The sequence below is a fragment of the Crocuta crocuta genome, unplaced genomic scaffold (assembly GCF_008692635.1).
Source record: "Crocuta crocuta isolate KB4526 unplaced genomic scaffold, BGI_CrCroc_1.0 scaffold145, whole genome shotgun sequence".
Classification (NCBI taxonomy): domain Eukaryota; kingdom Metazoa; phylum Chordata; class Mammalia; order Carnivora; family Hyaenidae; genus Crocuta; species Crocuta crocuta.
The window spans coordinates 3966304-3990350 of NW_027530857.1; the positions used below are offsets into that span (position 1 = coordinate 3966304).

The 24047-nt window shown below is 41.1% G+C and overlaps 1 protein-coding gene across 7 annotated transcripts in view; it reads right to left on the minus strand.

The window, feature by feature from the left end:
• The window catches only part of CDKAL1 (CDKAL1 threonylcarbamoyladenosine tRNA methylthiotransferase), a 700075-nt gene that overhangs the window by 580884 nt on the left and 95144 nt on the right, over window positions 1–24047 (minus strand). For all 7 annotated transcript variants that reach the window (XM_077769569.1, XM_077769571.1, XM_077769566.1 and 4 more), the window contains one exon: window positions 13945–14029. In XM_077769569.1, the coding sequence (XP_077625695.1) occupies window positions 13945–14029 (85 nt within the window). The remainder of the gene's footprint in view (window positions 1–13944; window positions 14030–24047) is intronic.

A 24047-nucleotide genomic window follows, 5' to 3' on the forward strand; every position in this document is an offset into this window, starting at 1 on the left:
TCACACTTTGCTGCACTGAGAACTTCACCAGGAGTTGTTATCTATTCAAGAAAGGCCCATCAGGAGGGCAAGGCCATTCTTGGCATTTAAGCCATTAAGGCCACACTGACTTCACAAAGCATTCACTACTCTCAGGTTCAGTGTAATTCTATGTAGGCTCATTTCTTACATTTCCTGGTGCATCTATGCCTCAACACTTACATTTTGAAATAAATGTATTTCCTTACCAGTTTTTGGCTTTTCCCTTTACGCTATATTCAGAGCACTGTTATTTGCTATTGTGTGTATACGTAGATTATATTATTTATGAATTTCACTTCAGAATAACAAAGGGTACACTGCAACATACTTGTTATACGGAAGGATCACAGAGCCTGAAAAGGTTCAGAAATACTGCCCTAGGGTTGCAGGAGATGAAAGATTCCCCTAATTCCAGGCCTCTGACCCTCCTCTCCTTCGGCCCTGTAAATACAGATAAGTCTTCTCTAATGCCAGTTACACCGTGAACCTTGTTCCTAAACACATCAGTACTCCCCTCAGACATCCAGTTCTCAGGCTCAAACGTTTACCTGAAGCTACTTAGGCAACAGGACAATGAAGGGAACAGAAATATATACTCAGAGTGCCATGTGCCCAGGATTTGCTCAATGGAATACTCATCAGTTCTATTTTCATACTGTTTTAGTTACCATTTTAAAATTAACTTAATCAAGTATACCAAAACTTTTGTTATTTACTAAAGTGGTAAAAACATCAACAGTAAAGTAATCTCTGCTTCAATCATGGAGGACAAAAAAAAAAAGTGTGAAATATGTTGACTCAAAACATTTTCTCATTCAAAGAAAAAACAAGTCTTTCTCTTTGGTAACTATCATACAATATTGACATGTGTTTAAGGAAAGCATCAAATTAAACTCTGTAGTTTTGCCATAAACTTTCTTATCTGACCTCTCATATAAAAGAGATTTATGAGCTAGAAAGCACATCACGGGCTCGCACAAAGGATGAGCTGTTGATTCTAAAATATTCTGTAAAAGAGATCTTTGACATACACATTAGTTTGTACTTTTCCCAGAACAGTTTCTATCATGTGATTCTGCCAGTTTCTTTCTTGATGTATCTGCTGAGAAAAGGAGATGTGCACACGCGCGCGCGCACACACACACACACACACACACACATATTCAGCAAAAGAAGAAAAACACTAAAGAATAGGGTCATTAGAACATAGCTGTGTCTGGGGCAGTTCATAACAATGGTTCAGCAGTGTGTCTGTGCACAGACACACAAAGGCGCTGTTGTAGAATGTTCGGGTGCATTCTATGAGGAGACTTTGATACCCTTAACTTTCCTCTGATATCCAGTGACACCAACTTACGAAAAATCTACAGCAAGTTTTATAGGACTCTTCCCACTTGGTTAGATGTTCAGTGGTTACTTCTACTTCTCCATCTCTTTCGCGGTAGGTGTAAAACTCTGAATTTCCATTTTACTGAAAAGCAGCATTGTTCTCGGCTGAAACAAACTTTTTAGAATTATACAAAATAATGTTTCCTAACCTTTAATTACAGAATGAAGTTCAGTCTCAACCTGGCTTCCAACTGGTTAAAACCTTCCATGATATCCTATTTTCAACTTTACTTTTGTTTTCTATCTAAAATCTTTCAAAATTTCTAGTTTCTAAAACAGATTTAGAATTATTATATCTTAAAACTGAATCTCAGAAAGGAGATACTTTCCTCATAGATTCCATTTCGAATACGCTAACTGTACATCTTAGGAGCAGAAGGCATTTGAAAATCCCAATTATTCATTATGATTATCATCATCATCATTATTCTTGGTGTGTGCAACATCTAAGCCATGAGCTCCTTCCTGTATGTTTGCTGTTGTTACTTCATCAGTAAGAGGTCAGGGTAAACAAAAAGAGACAAAGTTCTCAAATGGTAGCTGTGTTGTTTCTTAAGTGTTCTTAATAAAGACAACAGGAGAAGGAAGGGTCATTTGTCCAAAAGTAATATTGAGAACCTAATCCATACACTGATCCTGACAAATAAGAAACAAAATACATATTTTGCCCCAAAGATTACAATCTTATAGCAGTAACATCAAGTTAGCCCCCAGATAAAGTACTTCCTTTCTCCCTTACCAACAGAACCTCAATTCTGCTGGGAACAACAACGACCAGTCTGAAACAAATAAAAACATATTTCCTAGCTTCCCTTATAAATAGAGCAGTCATCTGATATGGCTCCAGCCCCTGGGTTGTAAGCACACAGTTTTGAGTGGGACTTCCTATAAAGCCCCTTTAAAGGAGGGACAAAATCAAGTAGCACTGTCCCCCCATTTGGTACTTCCTGCTTTGTAGAAAACACATATGATGGCTGGAGAGGAGCATTCACTTTCCACCAGAAGGAAAAGATGAATTAAACTGCAGAGACATGGCACACCCATCCTGGAACTGGCAAACCAAAGCCAGCAACTTCCTAACTATGGACTCTGCATTATAACGAGAAATAAATCCTCCATCTTATTTAAGCCTCTAGTTATTTTAGTTTTCTAGGACACGCAGCCAAACTTAATTTCTAAATAATGCAATTTAATAGAAAACAGGGATGGAGAAAAAGTTCTATGAAAAGCTACAGAGGAAAACACTCGTTCTGACAGAGGCGGGGCGGGGGGGGAGGAGGATAAATCTAGAAAGAAAGCCAAATGTATGATTTGGTTCATTCATTTGTCCAACCATCATGGTCAGCCACTGTTACTAGGTGTCAGGAGGTAGATAAATCACAAAGTGGCTACCCCTCAGGAACCTCGAAATGGGGTAGAGACGCATAAAGAGAAGGTTAAATACAGGTTATTCATTTGGGACAGCCACACACAGCCATGCCAGCCTGTGTCTACAAGGACCTTGCCTCATAGCCACAAAGCTGCTCTCCAGTCATCAAAGCCTATATTCAAAGGTGCCTTAAGGACTGGCCTCAGCCCTTGAGCTATAAAAACAGTAATAGAAATAAACATAGGGAACTTTGAATAGGATTTGCCTCCACAGATAAGGCTAGTAGCTAAAAGCACAGTTTCATTTTACCTCGGGATGCTGTTTACCCTTCACAGCCACCCTCTCCAATTTTCCATGATCATAGACCCCCATGCCTTAATGTAGTCTAAAATCGAAGTAACCCTTCAAAGTGGCCCGGAGGACACCTAAACTAAGTGCAACCGTAAGCAAGGGACAGCAACAGTTAACAGGCGATGTTTTAATATCCTGTCTTATAGTTTTAAAGGTCGTATTTTTTTTTATTTCATTTATTCTCAGTTATTAAACAATACCTCTGAATGCCTCAAATTTAAAAAAGATTATGTTTCTTACATTTAAAGCATACAATAAAGAGAGGGGGGAAAAAACACAAGTCTTTTTCTCTGTTGTATAAACACACACACCAAGAATAAGTAGAATGTCTTTGAAACCAAAACAATAGGAAATCACTCTTGGCTGAAAGCAGGGGCTCAGATCATGGTGATTTCTTCTTTAATCCTGCTAGAGCAAGTTTCTGCATGCTTTCCGGAGCCTCCACCTACAGAGCTGTTAGGACAACAGCCAACACATATATTTAATTACGTAAGTATTCAACGCTATCAGCCAGCTGTTGCCAGTACATAATACACTGACCTCTTTCACTTACTCTCTTGCTCAAAACAGCAAAAACAAAGCAACTGTTGATGTAACAGTAATCATGAAATATGCAAAATACTGTTCTCTAAAAAGATTGTAGATAACTACAAAAACTCGGTTTTGCATTTTAAAATGACTTACTACATCTTGAACTGCTTTTTCTGTTCCTGATTTGTAAAATAAGTTACTAATCTTTCAACTGTGAATTTAACTATTCCCTCATTTTGTTTTATTCACGTCTACCAGAAGTTCAACACTAAAATACACTTTCTCTTTTATTTCCAATCAAGTGTCTCACTGGGATATGCCACATAATAGTATCTCTGAACTCTCACTCATCTGCACGTTCTTCCTTGGTTAGGGTACAAGCAGTATAAACCCTGTGACAAGGAATTGGTCAAAATCTTTAGGAATCAACAGACGGCACTCCATTTATGTTTCCAGAGAGCATGCTCCTCTAACACCATGATTAACCCCAGATTTGCTGACAGGGAAAAGCCAAATACAAAGTCCTTGCAACAACAAAAAATAGACTAAACAGAACCATGACTTAGGACTTGAATAACACAAATCCACATGTGGTATGATGGTAAGACCAGCCCCCTAAACAACAACTTATCCAGAAAAACGCGGTCTTTCCCAGGATCACTGTGCACACAGATCTTACTACATGAGCCCTCTCCTAACACCCTTTCTCAAGCCAACCTTACCAACGCTTCTGCTTCCTCCCCTGCAACAGCCATGCTTATTTTTTTTTTTTTAATTCCGTGGTATATCTGATGTTTCCTGCTCATTTGGTGAAACTGAACAATTTGATACTCAAAAGCAAAATATATGCTATGGTATTAATATAGCTATATGATATACTTTATATATTTAACACAGAGCAAATACATTAGCAATGACTTGCCAATGCACAGAGAGAATGACACTAATGTCTCTTCCCCAGTTTGACCTAACTGGACAAATATGTATTGAGTAATTACAATTGTGTGTCAAACTCTAGACCAAACATGACCAGGTTTTCATCTACATCTTTCTTTCCTACTCTCTGACTCAGGATGAGATGCTTCAATTGAGCCAATAGTCAAGGTCCTGAAGCTGGTCCAGCTTAGTTTGGCAGGAAGAACAAAGTCCTGTCATTCACAGGTGGGCTTCCACCAGCTTGACCAAGTGACTACTCCAAGAATCCCTACCCCACAAACCAGCAATTGCTCTACATAGATTTACTCAAAGGCTACAAAAATAGTGATCTGAAGGGACAAATGAACTCTGATGTTTATAGCTATATTATCAGCAGTAGCCAAATTATGGAAAGAGCCCAAATGTCCTCTGACTGATGAATGGATAAAGAAGTGGTATATATATAACAAGGGAACACTACTCAACCACAGTTGAGTCAAAGAATGAATCTGGCCATCTGCAATGAATGGATAGAGCTAGAGTGCATTATGCTAAGAGAAAGAAGTCAGAGAAAGAAAAATATCATGACTTCACTGATATTTGGAATTCAAGAAACCAAATAAGTGAAAAGAGGGGTGGAAAAAAGAGAGAGAGGGAGAAAGGCAAACCATAAAACAGACTCTTAACTATAGAGAACAAACTGATGGTTGCTGGAGGGGTGCTGCGTGGGAGGATGCCTTCAACGGGGGATGGGCAGGAAGAAGGACACTTGTGATGAGCAGTGTGTGTCTATGGAAGTGAGGAATCACTAAATTCTACTCCTGAAGCTAATACTACACTGTGTGTTAACTAACTGTAATTTAAATAAAAACTTGAAATTGAAAAAAAATTCTTGCCCCCTTTCCTTCCCTCTGGACAGACACTGTGCAGCAACAGAGACGAACCCAAGTTTCTTGCCTCACTTATGACAAGGGGCTTCCTAGTTTACAGGTAAAACATAAAAAGAAAACAGCATGATTTCTTAAAAAGAAGGTCCATTAACATGATATTTGAAAATTAGATTTTTCTCTCCCCTTTTTACAAATATACATACTTGTCTCCAACAAGCAATTCACAAGGGACTTGGGGGACCATTTTTAGAAGAGTTGACAAGCAGTTTATCAATGGTTTCTGTTTCCCAAGAAAAGGAATATCATTACACACTAGAGCCAATGGGTCAAAAACTCCATAAAAGAAAAGAATTTTCCTGAGGTCAATAACCTGACCTCAAGACTCACATTCTGGTAGAATGTCAAATATGTAAACAAATAATAAAATGTAATACTCAACAATAGATGTTTGGGTTAAAGAAGTAGCAGAGAATAGAGGGTGATTAACTCCGTGGACCTTGGAGCGAAGGGGGACAGTGAGAAGGGAGATGAAGACGATATTACCTTTGAGAGGAGTTCCAAAAGATGAACAGGTTGCCAGGCAGGATTACATGAGTGTGTGTGTCCGCAAGTGCACGCACATGCACACATGCATGCATCTGGGAGAAAAGGGGAGCATTTCCCAGGGAAAAGGAAGAATACACACAAACACATTATGTATTTAAAAAATCATGTAATGTATGCAGAAGCAGAATTCTATGAAGGAGTCAAAAGAAAACAAGCAAAAGAGGGAGGCAAGAAAGAGATTTTGCTAAAAACCTTGTTACACTAAGAACTTTTATCTTCCTCCTGTAGCTGGGACGGAAGAACTACAGGGTGTGAAGGAAGGAAGAGCTTGGACTGGCCCAGAAATGCAGCTGAAAACGAGTTAAAATTCTCCTGTGAAATTATGAGCAAGAGATCATGAGGCCCAGAGCTACAGCAGTAACAACCGGAATGGAGGGAGAAGGTTAGTTGTGTGTCTAGTTGTGGCAATCTGACGAATCCCGAGGAGAACACAGTGGTTCACTGCCAGGTCCGAGAGGAACACTTATGGAATAAAACACTTATTCCACAAATGGAATAAAAACACTAATAATATCGAGCAAAAAGAGAAGAAAGATGGGGTGCCGGGGTGACTCAGGTGGTTAAGTGTCTGACTTCGGCTCAGGTTCACAGGTTTGAGCCCCACGTCAGGCTCTGTGCTGACAGCTCAGAGCCTGAAGTCGGCGTCAGGTTCTGTGTCTCCCTCTCTCTCTCTGCTCCTCCCCTGCTCATACTCTGTCTCAAAAATAAATATACGTTAAAAATTTTTAAAAAAGAAAAGAGGAAGAAGAGAGGTTAAAAGGAGGAAGGGAAAGATATTCTAGAAGGAAAGGAATCAAAGAAAGCTCACAGACTATACAGAAGATGACTGTGCAAGCAAACGAGACAGACAGCATGAGTGGAAACGGCAGCGGGAGAAAAGGCGAGGTGCATCATATGGGTTTCCACACGATGACCGGAGGGGTCAGTGAGTCATGTCAACAGAGACGTCCAGGAAGCAGTCAGATACACGTCTGGATCCTGGAAGGGGAGACAAGAGTCAGACACTGAAACATGCGAGTCATCGGCACATGGACGGTACCAGACAAGCGAAGGAAAGGAGGGAAGACAAGGGGTCAGCTCACACCAAGCACGGCACTACGCAGGGACAGAAACCTCGCGAGGCCATACCTGATCTAGGACAGGTATGATCTATTTTGGAAGCAATGTTCCATATGGAGGGAAACATGCTGGTGAGCAAGGAAAACTGAAGCAAAGAGACTGTGCCTGGTAAAATCATACTCAGGTGGCTGCCACTCACAGTTAAGCAAGGACATAAAACTGACAATGAACTGAAGCCATCTCATTCAACTAGAAAAGCCAAAATTAAAACACCTAAATTAAAAAAAATGACAATGTACAGTATTAAAAATTAAGTTTTTGTTTATTTATTTTTATTTTTTGAGAGAGAGAGAGAGAGAGCATGCCAGCCGGTAAGGGGCAGAGAGAGGGAGAGAGAGAAATCCCAAGCAGACTGCATACTGCCAGCACAGAGCCCGATGTGGGGCTCGAACCCACAAACTGTGAGATCTTGACCTAAGCTGAAACCAAGAGTTAGACACTTAATGACAGAGCCATCCAGGCACCCCAAAAATTATGTTTAACAGAACATGTGATCTGACCGGTGTTCTACAAAAGGCCAAACTAAAGCCTACTATTATTTTTCTCTCCCAAAAGATAACCTGATTACTAGTGAAGCTAGGTTAACAACAGAATCAGTCTAGCTTTTTAACCTCTTATGAACTGGATAATTACTAACCAAGGACTTCTCTGTTCTTAATAGGTTAACTGTTTTAAAAAAAATTTTACAAATTCACGTTGAAGCAATACTATGCTGCCTCCCCACCTTTATAAAGAAGAACTCCAAGTTAAATCTACATAAAGCAAAACAATGATTTCATAATAGGAATGACCGCCCAATAACTTCTGTGTTCAATCAACAGAATGCTATGTAAAGAGCTCCCCTGTAGACAGAAAGGTGTTATACAAAGTAGCCTCTGTCTCAACCGTTTTCTTCCGTGTTCGTTCCTCTTTCTATTTCCAATTGTTTTTTCAAGTAACTTCACTCAGATATCTAAACCTTCCCTTCAACAGGACCACTAATTTCTACAGCAAAGGTGCTTCAAAGATCCAGTGACTCTGGTCTATCCACTATCAGTATGGCTAAAACCACATTGCCCGTTTGGGTTAATCATGCACCAGGTCAAAAAGAGGTTGACAGCACATATGATCAAAGCAAGCTGGCTATTCTTTCTGTCATTTATACAGAACACACAAGATGTGTTTATTTTCACCAGCCTCTCTGAATGACCTCCTTTAGGTGGCATAGAAAAGATCCCACATTTCTATAAAGCATTAACCAAAGGAGTTTTCTTTTGCGATACTCTCATTAAGAGCAAATTTTACTTTTTTGAAACTTTTGATCTTTTTCAAGAGCCCCTCAAGTTAAAGGCCATACTGTCTAAATCAAATTGGGGTAATGAATGAAACAAGGACAGGGCGACTAGCAAATGCTGGAGAGGAAAGCGTACACACCCAATACGCCGCTATCACAAAACATGGGGCTCATTAGTGATTTTTTTTCGAAATTGGCAAAGGCAAAAGCATTTCAGATTTCAAAGTTCAAAAGGCAGCCCCCCCCCCACCAAAATCACTCAACTCCACTTTTGCTACTTAAAACTCCCACTCTTTTAACAATCTGAGTACCAGTAACACAAACACTGTAAAACCTTAATAATGAGATCCACTAGAAGAGAGGCAGTATAAAGTGCTGAGCCTACAGATTAATATAGACATGCATTTTCGTACTGGGTACATTAACTAGATTAACAAATTATTTAAAGATCACATGTTTTATTATCAACACTGATTTATAAAATGAAGACTTCCAAATAATTCTGAGCCACAATCTCTCTGACCGACATTAAATAACACTCCCCACAATACTGTGTAGACTGTGGAGTTTGACCACCACCACCACCGGGGGCAGGGGGAAATCAGTCTACCATTGTCTTGTTAGGATTTCACAATTCATGGATCTTAATCAATGAGATCAATGATTCATGAATCGTAATATCAATGGTATTAATGACATAAAAGACGATAGATAAATCCCTTAGAGTTCTCTTTCTTGACTCCTGTTAAAATGAGATGGGTTTACTACTCGGTGGCTCAAGAGTCATAAATATGAGATGATGAGTAATTAAAGACAAACAATTATTAAGTACCAGAAACACAATGGAAGAGAAACAAAGGTGGGAGATCAGAAATGATGACACTCAGGAATGAGTGGCAAAGTGAGGCAATTGCTATTCATAAGAGATCTAGATTTACAACAACAACAACAACAAAAAAAAATAGGCCTTAGCTCATCGTTGGACATCTCTGAATTTGAGCAGAAGGGATTAAGGGAAGCAGAACAAGAAGGGAAACACCCTACCGGACTCTCCTGAAATTAAATGTTGCCTCGATATCATTAAAAAAAGAAAAAAGGAAAAGGAATTCAAGAGAGGAGACTGAAGGGAAAGGACGACTCCAGGAGACTGGAGGAAAGTGTAGATGAGTCACGGTAGAACAGAGTTTATAAAGTATTCATCATCTTTCTTTGTTAAGAGATGCTGATGACAAGGGAGAAAGCATCAAAGTAAAGCAAAATGCTCCACACGAGCAGGTCATCTATCACTGAGAGTCTCTCCGTGTATAAAACTGTCACTTGAATTTGACGTTTCCTCAGCCTTGTTCCTGTGTCTTTTACCGGATTATATTTATTCTGGAAACAAATCAAATGCCAGCATAGGCTTTATGTTAACAAGAACCAGGGGTGATTACCGAAAGCCTTTAAAGCCATTAAAAAAAAAATACTTAATCACCTATACTGCTGTTTTTACGTTTTCTTTCAGGTGGGCAGAAGGGCGCACTAAAGGAACACGCTTGCTGCCACCAGTGTTTAAGGACAGTTTTCTCGTGTGATTACTTCAGGTAGTCATGCCGACACCACACCGTTCCCGGGAACCACATTCACAACACGGTAGTGTATATAACAAAACCCACTGACACAGTTGTGTTTGCGTCTACAAACACAGCCATTAGTTACATTACAAAGCTGAGCATCCCAGGAAGCAGATACTCAGCTCCGTCCTGAGGGGGTCCCTGCAGCACAAAAACACCCTTAGGTCTTATTTACCTTTCGCAGAGGGAAAAAGTAGATAACCTGGGGACACGACAGACTGCTCAGAAACTGGAAAGCCTTCTCTGAAAACGAGCGGCATCTGGCAATCATCATTTTCGGCTTGCTGTCGTACCTCCTCCCCACTGCGACCCGGCGCCCCTGCGCCACCCGCATCACCACCACCCTCCTCTGCTCCCCGCCCAGCGCAGGCAGGCAGTCTGCTCTGCTCCTATAGTTTCTGAAGTGGGTATGCCATCACATTCAGCTATCACCCCCGTGCAAAACGTATAACACCTCTCCCTCCTGGTGCTGGTCCCGCCCCCGACTGCCTGCGTCCTCCAAACGCTTCCTGACAGCTCTGTCTGGGGCGCACACACAGGAAGATGCCGACTCCACACAGCGACTCCAGGCAGACTGCCTAGGTTACAATCCCAACTCCACCATGTGTGAACTGAACAGCCTTAGAGAACTTCCTCTGGAAAACAGATGCTGCCTCGTCTGTAAAAGCGGAATAAAGCTGTACCCTACGACTTAGTGACAGACTGCAGGAACCAAGCGAGGTGAGATCCCTCTGAGGTACAGCATGTCCAACCGTGCCCAGCACACAGAAGGCACTCAATAAAGATCAGATAGGATCATCACTTTATTAGAGTATTTATAGCTGTGACTTCAACTACAGCCTGTTCCGAACCAAAACATGTCTTCCTTCCAATTGACCTGCCCGTCTGGCATTCCCCACTGTACTCCGGCCGGAGGTCACACTCAACAGTGCTGCAAGTATAAAGAATTCTTCCTTCTTAAGCCCACTCCTTCCTTCCATAGCCACGTGAGAGATGTCATCAGTTCCCAAACTACTTCAGCTCTTGCTCTATGTGGACTCCTGAGCTATACTCGTCTTCGTTCACAGTCATCCTTCCCACTGCTGCAAGAATTAATCCTAAGAGACTGAACGAGCAAACATGGCTAGAAAAATATTTCTTTCAAACTACCTTGTACAGTAGTATAAAAATAAATACCATACAGGTAAAAGGAGAAAGAACAGATTTTTTTTTAAATAATAATAAATGATACTGGAACAATGCAGTTGTCCCTACGTTGTTAGGCGGAAAGACCTAAAACATATGCAGGTACTATATGAAGACATTTTCATTCCTGGAGAATCAGAGAAGACCTAAATACCTTATTCGTGGACTGGAAAACTTAAAACGTAGAGACGCCAATTCTCCTCTCAAAGCCACCAAGAGATTCAATCTTATCACAGTCAGAACCTCAACACTATTTATTACCCGTTGAACCTAGAATCTGGTATTAAATTTATGTGGAAGGATAAAGGGCAAAGAAAAGCCAAGATATTCTTGATAGGTATCAAACATCTAGACTTAATACAAGGCTATATCCATCCCTGACTGTGTGGAAGAGCACCAGAAGAAAGATCAATGGAACCACACAGAGATACACCAGGGACAGACCCAAACATCTATGGACACTCGGCATACGACCAGGTGGGTAATACACACACAAAAGGAAAAAGAATGGATTGTACAAAAAACAGTAAATATACTGAAAAAAACTGTCTGCATGGGGAGAAAAGGGACACTGGAGCCCCTCCCTGTTACCCTACAGCTGAAATTAACTCCAGGTGGATTATAAACTTAGAAGACACTTAGACAATATTAAAGAATACCTTAACTCTGAGGTAAAGAAAGAAAAGCTTCTTAAATAATAAGAGCACAGACCCAAAGAAAAAAAAGATCTTTTAACCCAGAATTCTCTTCATCATAAGATACCATTAAAGGAAGCAACAAGATAAGCCACAACTGATGTTTGCTGCCTATACAACATGTAAAAATTAGTATATAGAATACATATACTATATTCCCACAAATAAAGAGATAATAGGAAAAAATATTTTAAATGCCATTTCATAAAAAAGATAAATCCAAAGGGCCAATAAACACATAAAAAGATGCTCATTAGTAATCATGAAAATGCAAGTTCAAATCACAGTGAGCTAATCACCTTTACCACGAGACTGGCCAAAATCTGGAAGTCTGACTATATGGAGAACTGGCAAGAATGTAGAGCAACTAGCATACATCCGTTACTGCAGGGAGTGAACACTGGTACGTCCATTCAGGAGGAAGAGTGTGACATCACTAACATCTGAATACACACACACCTGTGATCCAGTAATTCAACTCTTAAGTACATATCCTAAAATAAATGTCGCACGTGTGCCCAGAATACAGGTTCACAACGTGCAGAGCAGCAGTGTTTACAAAAGCAAACCGCTGGGAAAACTAAGTACTCTATCAACAATAAAACAAATACATGGAGACAAATTCATCCAGTGAAATGTAAGAACAGCCAGTTATGTTATATCCATCAAATGTTTAAGTCTAAAATCCTATTGCTGAGGAAAAGAAGCAAATCTCTAACATCAGTAAGTCCAATAAATGAAGTTCAAAACAGGACTAAATTAAACCACACACTGTTTGGGGCGATACTCTTCCTAAGTGACAGATTTACATATAAAAGTGAGGGAACAACTCACAAAAAGTCAAGGTAAAGATTACATCTTGGGGACAGGATACAAAAAAGGGACACGTGGTAGTTTCTAAAGTCTTGGCAATGTTATCATTCTTATGCTGAGTGGTTGCTATATACGTGTTATGTTGATGATGATGATGATGATGTAACTTGTACATGTTTCATACGTTTGATGTATTTGACAGTAAAACCCATGGGGGCTGAGGAGGAAATGATGTGAGGAGGCGGAGCGTCTAAGAAGCCTGGCTGGGAAGACCAGAAGGAAGACAGCGGCTCAGTGACAAGGGACCCCGGGGCTGAGGAGGCCTGAGCAGGTTTCGGTGCCCGTGGAAAGGCATCAGTGAGGTGAAGAGAGGTTGACAACATAGGAAAACGAGGACGTAATTTATAAACCAAGTTTTGCAAGAAGGTGAACAGGAGGAGATTTAGAGCACGTAATGAAAAGAATACTTCTTTCACTTGGGGGCAAAAGTAAGAAGCAAAGACTTAGATGCCCTTCTCCTCCACTGAACTTCACTCCCCTAAGGGCCAGGCATCACTTAGCACTAAGAACAGCGCTAATGGGCGGGAAAGAGAAAAGAGGAAGGACTTTTACAGTGGGCGCAACAAGTGTAGACTGGGCTCCCTGAGAAGAAGACGTCATTAATGCTTAACAAATCTTTAAATCACCTATTAGAAAAGTCCCCATTAAAGTTTCATTCTTTACCACATAAAGACAAAGCAGTATAATGTTGAAAATCCAATTCATACTTTTTGATACATACTTTTTTATATTTTTTTAAAGTTTATTTATTTATTTTGAAGGAGTGAGAGAGCATGCACAAGCAGGGGAGAGGCAGAGAGAGGGGAAGAGAGAAAATCCCAAGCATGTCCCACACTGTCAGTGCATTTCCTGATGCAGGGTTCGAACCCACGAACCTGGAGAGATCATGACCTGAGCCAAAACCAAGAGTTGGATGCCTAACCTACTGAGCCACCCAGGCGCCCCCGACAAATATTTGATCATGAGATCATGACTTGAGCCAAAACCAAGAGCTGGATGCTTAACTGACAGAGGCACTCAGGTGCCCCTATTATTAGGGGTTTTTTTTAAAGCTGATTTCCTGAACTTCTTACTTCACTCATTAAAAAGCAGGAAGGAACCAACGTGCACTTACTTTATGGAGTGTCTGAAGTGGTCTTCAGCGGGGTTTTTCACAGTACAACTATTCAGGAGCCACAGGTCTGCGTCTGACGCATTCTCTATTGAAAAACAAATATAAAATCGAGACCTTAGCCTAACACCGAATCGTTCACAACCACCCAAGCGCTTACTCCGACAGCGCGGTGACAGAGGCAGCGGACAGCCAGGTACGGTGGCAACAACATATGGCTACTCTATAGAAAACAGGAATATCGATGAGAAATACAGATAGTTAGAACCTCTGCTCTATCTTCTCACTGAAAACATAAACAAGAGTTTCCTTCTCTTAAAAGCTTCCGAACACTTGAGTTGAACTGGCTGAATCTTACTTCTGAAGATGCAGTGAACTGCCCCTTTTTGGACTGTGTCAATATTTTGCAGGCAGAGACATTATCATATACTGAATATTCTTCAGCTTGAGAACCTATTAAAAATATAATTTGTCTTCCGTGAAAAAGTTAATAATTTAAAGTGAGCCTTTCATCCCTCTCACCAGTTTGATCCATTAGTGTTATGTGCATGGTCCCCCCATCGTGGTCAGGGACACGCCCCTACATCCCCCGTGGATGCCTGAAAGCAAGACAGCACTCAGTCCTATAGATGCTGTGGTTTCTGCTATGCATCATATCTGTGATAAGGTTTCAGTTAAAAATCAGGCACAGTAAGAGAGTAACAGTAACTAATAATAAAAATGAATAATTACATAGTGTAATAAACGTTAGGTGAATGGGTCTCTCTCTGTAAAAGTATCTCACTGTATTGCACACCCTTCCCCTTGTGATGAAGTGAGATGATAAAATGCCCAGGTGAGGAGATGGAGGAGGTGAACACGCAGGCACTGTGTCGTAGCGTTAGGCTACTACTTGCCCTTCTAACACACCACCAGGAGCACCATCTGCTTCTGGACTGGGCTGACCCCGGGCCACTGAAACCCTGGGCTAGGGCAGTGGAGGGGGGCTACCGTACTATGATAAACTCGCTGGCGACGCAACCAATAACCCAAACCCATCAAGTTATGAAACGAGTTTGTAAATGCCTATGGTGTTTGATGCTATTCCTTTGTCTAAGAGGACGTACACACTGAAAGAGGACTCCCACAATGAAAAGAAAAAGAAAACAGAAATGGAAAACTGTGGCACCTTCAGTGTATACAAAAGTAATACCGGAAGCTACGGTGTAACGACACAAAGAACTACGAGAAGAAGCAAGTGCGAGTGTGCACGTTCTCTACCCGGAAAGAGAACTTCGAGTGACAGCATTATGTCAGAATGACCGTGAGCCCATCCAAGCTTCTGACAAAATGGCAGACATTTTCCCCCAAACATTTTTTTTATAAAAATGATGAAATATTTTTATAGGGACAAGAGCAAAAAATTCTTGAATCGCTGAAAGGCAAGGAACTTATTACTGTTTATTAGGTGAAAACTACGATCCCTCCCAATCTGCCTCACTCCTTCCATCGGTATCCCCTACCACACCTCACTATTGGCCAGAGTGACCTTCTACTTTACAAACCTGGGTATGTCACTTCCCTGCTGAAACTCAGAAATGATGAGTATTTACCTACCTGCCCTCATTCCCTCCCAGTTATTCTCCACAATGCCACCTGTAAGACATCCCTCTGGGATCAACCTTCTGATGAGTTCCAATGGTGATCAAGGCCTTTCCAGATCTAGCTATGGAACAGCTTCAATATTAATTTCTCCCTACATTCATCTGTCCCTCCAGCCATACCAAACCAGATGCAATTCCTAAAGCCTGCACTACTCTATCTGGCTAGAGTATCTTTACCTTCTATAGAAGGTCTATAGACCTTCACCCGTCTATCTACCTGCCTACCTCCTACTTATCTTTCATGCAGCCTAAGGTCTACAGATGCCTCTTCTCTGCACCCCCACAGTAGACTGTGCCGAGAGAATTCCAGCACTTCATTTTCTTTTCCCAGCCTGTCTTTATTAATATGTAAGACATACTGAAGACAACATTTTTATCTGCTGCCCTCTGAATGTCCAGGGCCTAACACAGTGATGGGCACAGAATGAACATTCAAACACCCATGAACACTGAGCAATGTGCAAGTAGGCTCAAGAAGAGAGAAGGAAAATAGCCTACACAAAGCCACATGCATCCGGCACTTCCACCATTCTGCTGAAGTTCTGAAGGCAATACTCATCTTCATGAATAAGCTTCAAGAAAGTCACCACTTTATTTAACAAATACTTATAGGGCTGAAACTTGATCTTATTCACAGTTATATTCCCAATAATTATTACAACACCTGGCCCATGGGAGATATCCATTAAGTAGGTATTGAGTGAATGCTGAATTTTAAAGACAAACCTAAACTATGAGCAATGTATCACACAGATAAGCAAAAGGCATGGGTGTCTGTTAGTTAATGAAAAAAAAACAAATACAGGCTAGGCATTTATCTAAAACAAACAAACAAACACCTAAAGACAGAACTATCTGTGCCAGATGCCAGCTTCCGTATCCAGGCACAATCTTCTACTCAGTCACCTCAAAGCCATCTCACACATAAAGACAAATCTCACCACACGTACCACAACAAAAGCCATCTCAGAAAGAACTCTGGCAATAAATACGGCAAATGACTCTACTCTGTCTGAAATGTGGCAGAATGTATGGACTTTCAGGATAAGGTGAATATGCTTGGTGATCTAATTGCGATGACCAGGCCCAATGAATATACCAAAATGCCCACAAAATGACACAACTTTCCAACCACCCCTCAAAAAAGAATGTCTCTTCTCCAATGAACACAGGAGTCTCTTATCCAATTATTTCTGAACTCATTTTTGTGTTAGTACATCTTACTTCATATTGTCAGAACTTACTATTTACAAGGACAAATCAGTCAGGAAACAACCTTAACACAACAAGGATTCACCCTAGGTACAGGGGATATGGCTGTGACAAGAGTTTCTACCCTCAAGGAATTTAAGTACTGAGAAGGAAGTCTGATAAAAACAAGGTAATTTCAGGCACTGGTCAATGATTAAGAGAATAAGAGTAATGGACAAAGAATAATTGGGGGGCTGCTGGTCAAAAATCGTCTCAGAGACCTCAACTCAGATCTGAGCTGAGACTTAAGTAACAAAAAAAACCTAGCATGCAAAGACCAGAAGAGAGAGCATTCAAGAAGAAAACACCACAAGTGTAAAATAAAGGCCATGAAACAAGACTGGGCCTGTTCACATTCTAGTACCAGAGAGAACAATGTGGCTGGACACTGGGAGTGTCAGGATGGGAAGGTCAGAGGCAGGCACGAACCAGGTCATTGGGCAAGTTAAGGACTGTACACAGTACTGTAAACATAATGGGAAGTCACCACTACATTTCAAACAGCTCACCTCTACATCAGAAAGTCTGTTCCGCAAGTGCTGTGAAGACTACAGGCAGGGAAAAGGTCAAGTCCAGAAGCCCAGCTGGAAGCAGCTACACTGGGGAAAGAGTAAGTGAAAGGGCGTGGTGACCTGGACAGGGACTGCAGTGACGGCAAATCAACAAGTAAATGGAGGAGGCCTATTTCTTAGGTCAAGAGAATTCATGGGTAGACTAGATGGGAATATCACGTAGGATTCCTCAGCACATGGAAGCAACTTGGGCCTGATCATCCGTTGTTTGTGGTGCCACTTACTGAGTTGAGGAAAGTCTGGAAATAAAGAGATTTGGGGACTAAAAGAATCAATAGGGGTTTGGCGGGGCTGGGAGGAGGGCATGCTTTCTTTGAAATCCCTATTAAATCTCCAACTAGAAATAGAGAGCAGCTATCGGTATAAAAGAAACCGAAACTCATGGGAGTCTTTCAGCCTGGGCAAAGAGCAGAATCAAAACCTTACAGAAGATATCAGAATTTATGGGAATGGACAAGATCACAGGAGAAAAAACGAAAGGAGAGAGAAGGAAGTAGAAGGCAGAACACTGGGTCATTCAAAGGCCCGGAGAAGAAGTTGAGATGGGAAAAAGACATTGAAAAGGCACAATGTGCAAGATAAAAGGATAAAACATGGTTTGACAGAAATCCAAAGAAAAAAAGTACTTGAAAAAGGGGTAATCAATTATGCTACATGGTAAGAGTTCAAGAACGATATCTGTAACTCCGTATCTCTGTGCCAACCCACAATTACTCAAAGACTTTTTTTTTTTTTTTTTAACTAAGTGACACAGAAAATAAACTCACTACACTATGGCAATCATCTGCCCACAAAGAATGCAGATTCCACAGTGGCCCCTTACAAACACATTTTCTGGGTTCTAAGATGCTAGCAAACGCTCAGAAACACCACCAACTTTGCAACAGCTCTTCCAGAGGGGTAGAAAACTGAACTCACGTTCTTATCCATTTTAAGATACGTCCCAGCTTCAAACATCAACATTATCGGAGTAGGAGTGAATGGCATCTGAGACAGAAATAAACCAGTTTAGCATTGTCTACCTTCCAGAAGAATCAAGAAATGCCGGAAGAACTGCCTTTCCAGGAACCCATCTCCCAAAATAAAGTCAATGTTCAAACATACTAGTGGATGTTTGGTTATCAGATTAAGTATCTGCAAAGAGAAAGGTAACACCTTAGGGTCTTACCTCCATGTGGATGTTTGGTTATCAGATTAAGTATCTGCAAAGAGAAAGGTAACACCTTAGGGTCTTACCTCCATCAAGGCATCTGGGTCAGGCTCGCCAGTGTGCAGAGAAGCAGGAGACAGAGAGAAGCACTTAGGGAAAGAAGGACTAGGTAGATGGGCTAGAAGGAACCAAGGAAAGGAAAGGCAGTAAGAAGGCAGCCAGCCTGGAGGCACAGGTTTGGAGAGGAGTCCAAAGAGATTTCTACTTGAGCTGTGGCATCCGGTGCAGTCAACCCCTGATAGGCACCTGAAAACCATCTACACAGAAGCCAAATACGGCCAATGCCCGAGCTGGGATACGAGGGCTGGTCTGGAAGGGAACTAGCTTCAGACTAGCCACATGGACTCTAGCTGTCAAGATTTGATGATTTTCAGTCTCTCCTTCTGAAAAACAGTGCTGCAACGAAAGAAAGCACTGTGCTTATATCATTTTGTATGTTTCCCGATTACCTTGGGAATCAAGCCCCAAAAAGTGAGACTGTTGTCAAGGGATAAATTCTTATGTCATTCCATTACATGCTTCGAAATTCCTATCCGTAAAGGGTGTGCCGCCTTGTACTCCATGAGCAATGCACAAGACTGCCCGCTGACCCAGATCAACACCCACACAGTGTGCTATCAAGCCTATGTACTTATTCCAATCTGGTAAGAAGTTTGGATCCCAGTGAGGTTTTAGTATGTATTTCTCTTATTACAAATGAGCTCAACATCTTTTCATATATTTAAGGACTGTTTGCAATTTCTTTTAATATTTTCCATTTGTTCGTGTCTTTTGCCCATCCCCCCCCAGCTAAACAGTAATTTTTATCTTGCTTTAATTACTAGTATACACGAATACACACACGGGGAATATTAATTCTTTGTCGATGATATATTACAGTATTTTTTCCCAGTATGTCACTTTACTTTCTTACAGACTTTCTTCATGTAGTTTTACTTCTAGAATATCAAACTCATCAACCTCTCTTCTTGTTGCTTCTAGACTTTAAGTCAAAATTAGTAAGATTGCTCTATTCCTAGATTACCAAGGAGTTCACCAATGTTTTTACATATAGTATACATATGGTTTCACATGTAAATCTTTGACCTGTTAGGAATTTATCCTAATATACACTGATCTCACTCAATTTTTTAAATGCAAAATTAAATAAGACCTTATATTCTCATTTCAAATTGGCAACTATTTTTTTAATTTTTTTTTCACATTTATTTATTTTTGAGAGACAGAGTACCAGTGGAGGAGAGGCTGAGAGAGAAGGAGACACAGAAACCGAAGCAGGCTCCAGGCTCTGAGCAACGTTCAGCACAGAGCCCGACACGAGACTCAAACCCACGAACCGTGAGATCATGACCTGAGCTGAAGTCGGACGCTTAACCTACTGAGCCACTCAGACGCCCCTCAAATTGGAAACTATTAAAACGTATGCCACCATCTAGTGCCAGAAAAGCAAAGGGACACTTGGCACCTCACTTTGCTGACAGCAGTCTACACGGATGAAACTCTTTGGAATACAATATTGGAACTGCTCTCAAAAATTTAAATGTGCATCAGAATTTCTCTGAAATGTGCTTTTGGGCTACTTGCAGCAAGCACACATGTGCATATTTATCACACATATATGCACATGTACACATCTATACACACATATATACCTATAAAGAGACAACCAATTCTACAAATCTCAGTGAGCATACTGACAAAGCAAAGAGCCTAGAAAGCCTACATATCTGTTATGAAGAGGCTGTTAAAATAAATTAAAAGACTACCGCTAAAATACCACTGAGCTGTCTAAATAGCAAGATAAGGCTGTAAATGCTAATTTATAACAGTCTTTGTTAAATCATCAGGTGAAAGAAAAAGCAAGGTGCAGAGAGCAGGTCTTGTAGTTCTTTTTTAAAAAGGGAAATTACAGAGGCACCTGGGTGGCTCAGTCGGTTGAGCGTCCGACTTCAGCTCGGGTCATGATCTCATGGTTCGTGGGTTCAAATCCCGCGTTGGGCTCTGTGCTGACAGCTCAGAGCCTGGAGCCTGCTTCGGATTATGTGTCTCCCTCTCTCTCCCCCCACTCCTCCCCCATTCACACTGTGTCTCTCTCTCTCTCTCAAAAATGAACGTGAAAAAAAATTTTTTAAGAGAAACTCCACTCTAAGTAAAGAGCATTTCTGGAAGCCTATACATGAAACTGAGGTGTTTACCCTTGGGTGTGAGGTGAAGGGAGAGCTGCTCGTGTGCTCCTTTTATAGTCTTTGTTCTGTTTTTACGGGCCTTACCTATATAAATGTACAGAGTTTAATCCGAGACAGAACACGTTATTATTTAATTTATATCCATCAGTATTACTTCAATTTTTTTAAGTATCTATTGCTTTTTTCATTCAAGAAAATGAATCAAACCTTTTTAAATTATTATTTTTAAGTTTCCTTTTTGCAGAGAGCTTAGAATCAATAGTGTTCTTTCATTTGGAGGTGAGAATATAAAAAAGTATTTTCCTGCTGAGACCCATCATGAAAACAGTGACCTGATATACATTTTCTGAGCGACTTCTCTCCTCACTGCTAAAAGCTTTTGTACTCACTGAACCAAGAAAATGATGGTCATTGACACACCACCTACTCCAAGGGTGAGGAGAGAAAAACAAACTACTATTTGTTTTAATCAAAAAGCATTACTCTCCAAACTATTTCTTTATACACACAAGAGAAACTACTTTTAAGTCTAAAGTAATAAAAATCTGAGTAGCAGTACTGGCGATAACTAGCATTACCGAGTATATATTACGCATCCAATAGTATGAGCCAAGCAATTGTACTCATTCTTTTTCCCACTTAACCCTCCCAATTTGAGGTGGGTTCACTTTCACTCTAATTTTAGAGAGAGAATCTAAGACTTAGAAAGGAAAAGTAACTTGCCTAAAATCACACAGCAAGGGGGCGGGGAGCAGGATTAGACATCCAGACAAACCGACTCCAGAGACTATAAACTTAAGGAAATGAGAATGCCTCATTAGTGGCTCTCTGCCTCTTGATCAAAAATAATACAGACAATATCTAAAAACAAAACAAAGTATCGCGTGGCCATGAGACTGCCTCACAGTATTTCTAAGAAGACTAATAATCAGGCTTCAAAAGGAACCGTTGGCTATTTCCAAAATTTCCAAGATCTTGAACGTGTCAGCTCTTGGCCTTCTGTAATCCGTAGGAGACATGCAAATAAAGAGAGAATTAATAATGAGTGTGGGATTCTGAGTCCAAGGCACAGGCCGACTGTCCCAGTCACCAGCTGCCCCTGCCCTGCAGGCTTCTGCGTGATGGTGGCCTCACAGCAGAGGCAGGCGCGGGTCAAATCAGCACCACTGGAAGAGAACACTGATCTCACGCGACTGTTTCATCTGAAAGTCTCCTAGAGCAGCCGCATACAACAGGGAGAGGGCCCCATTCGTAGCTTTAAGTAGGGCAGTTAGGAACACTGATACAAATAAAAATTCACTAAGAACAAGATGAAGAGGGGGGGGAAAAAGTTCATTGCTTTCAACCCCAAAGCATCTGGGGGGAGTTTCTTTACTACGGAACTCTGGAAGGCAAGTCCCAACAGTTTAAGTGTCCATTATGCTTAATCATCCCCAGGGAGTTTATTTATGCAAAACGAATCACTGGGTGCCTACCACACAGTTGGAGAATATGCTTTAGTAAGAGAATTTACAAGCACCACTGAGGTACACGTTTAAAAAGTAATTTCTTAAAAACCAATAAAAGACAAAATGAGTGCTCTGGTCAGCGGATTCCTTTTTTTTCTTCTCTGTTCCATTCACTGTTCTCCAAAGGGACTGGGTAAACAGAATGGAGTAACCACTTCAAACTCTGTTTTACAAAAGCAATGAAAATGATCTGTTAGAAAGTATTCTGCCTTTAGCCAGGTAGGATTGAAGAAGTGGGGGGATGGGAAGAATAAACAGGGGGTGGAAAGGGAAGAAGGGAGAGAGGGAGAGAAGACATGAAAGAAAGAGTGTCTCCAGACCCACCCCCGCAGACAATGGAGGACTGCTCGGTGTGTTTCTGGGCGAAGCAGAACACAGGAGCTCCTACGGGGAGGCACCTATTCTTAGAGATTGCTCTTGTAATAAGTCTGTTCTTTTAAAATGAGTCCTGCTGGGTGCTTCACAGAAATAAGATGAAGCCGAGGGTCAGCTTGAACTCTGTTCAGTGTATGAAAAGAACATTTTTTTGAAATGAGAAATAATAGCTGGCAAAATTCTACCAGTAACTATTGAAAATTAATTACACAGCTAAGTAGGGCTGGTCATAATCAAAATCAGAGTGCAAGACAGACCCTTTTTCCTTTACTGTGTAGAAAAGAACATTGCTACTATTCCTCATCATCTTCCCAATTTAAGTTGCTCTGCTGATCCTGACACATAATCAGCTCAGAAGTCACTCCATCTCCATCTAAGGGGTCCCTAACAGGGCATCTATTTCTATACGTTCAGCACATTAATAAAGTAAGGGCCCACGGACAAACCAAATGGACTTGTCAGGGCACCTCACGATCGGGGCACCGCCCCTCTATCCAAAACCACCGCCCACTGGCTTATCCGGCATGCTCTTGTTTCCTGCCACTGTGGGCTTTTAGGCTCACAGGCCTCATGAGTAAAATTCAAAAAGTAAGAAGAACAAACACTAACAGAAAAAAAAATGGGCAAAGAAGATGAATTTAAGAGTTCACACAAAAAAGAAACACTTATGGCTCTTGAACATACAAAAAGATGCTCAATCCCATTCTTAAAATAAATGAAAATTAAAACTGCCCTAAGAAAAAACAAGTGTACCATGCTTCACTTACTAGAGTATCAAAAACCCAAACGCCTGATGACACACTGTGCTGATGTAACTATGAAGAAGCCGCACTCTCAGGCAGTGCCAGTGGGAACGTAAACTATCAGAGCATCTACGGACACAATTTGGGCAACGTCCTCTCAAGGGGCAAGTGCGTATCCTCTGACCAAGAAGCCTAAGGATTCAGCCTACTTACAAGCATCCTTACGTATGTGCAAGGTCATTCACAGCAGCATTATTTATAACAGTACAAGGTGACTGGTTAAACACATTCCAAGTGTATTCGGAACGGAGACTGCTATGAAGCGGCTCACAAAAGAAAAAGAATGACTCACCTCTAAATCCTAGAACAGAAAGACCACTAGGACATGTTGCCCAAAGAATAAGACGCTAAAACATGCATGCAGTATGCTCCCACTGGGGCCGTGGGGTAAAACCCAGACTCCATAATCACGAGTGCAAGCATCTGCATTCAAAGTGTCAGGACATATGTGAGGAATAAACAGCCATGGCTGGAACTGGGTGGAGGGAGCAGAAACGGGATCTACAGGAGACAAGGTAAGAAGAAGCCTTCCTTGTATATTCAAAACATAAGCATTTT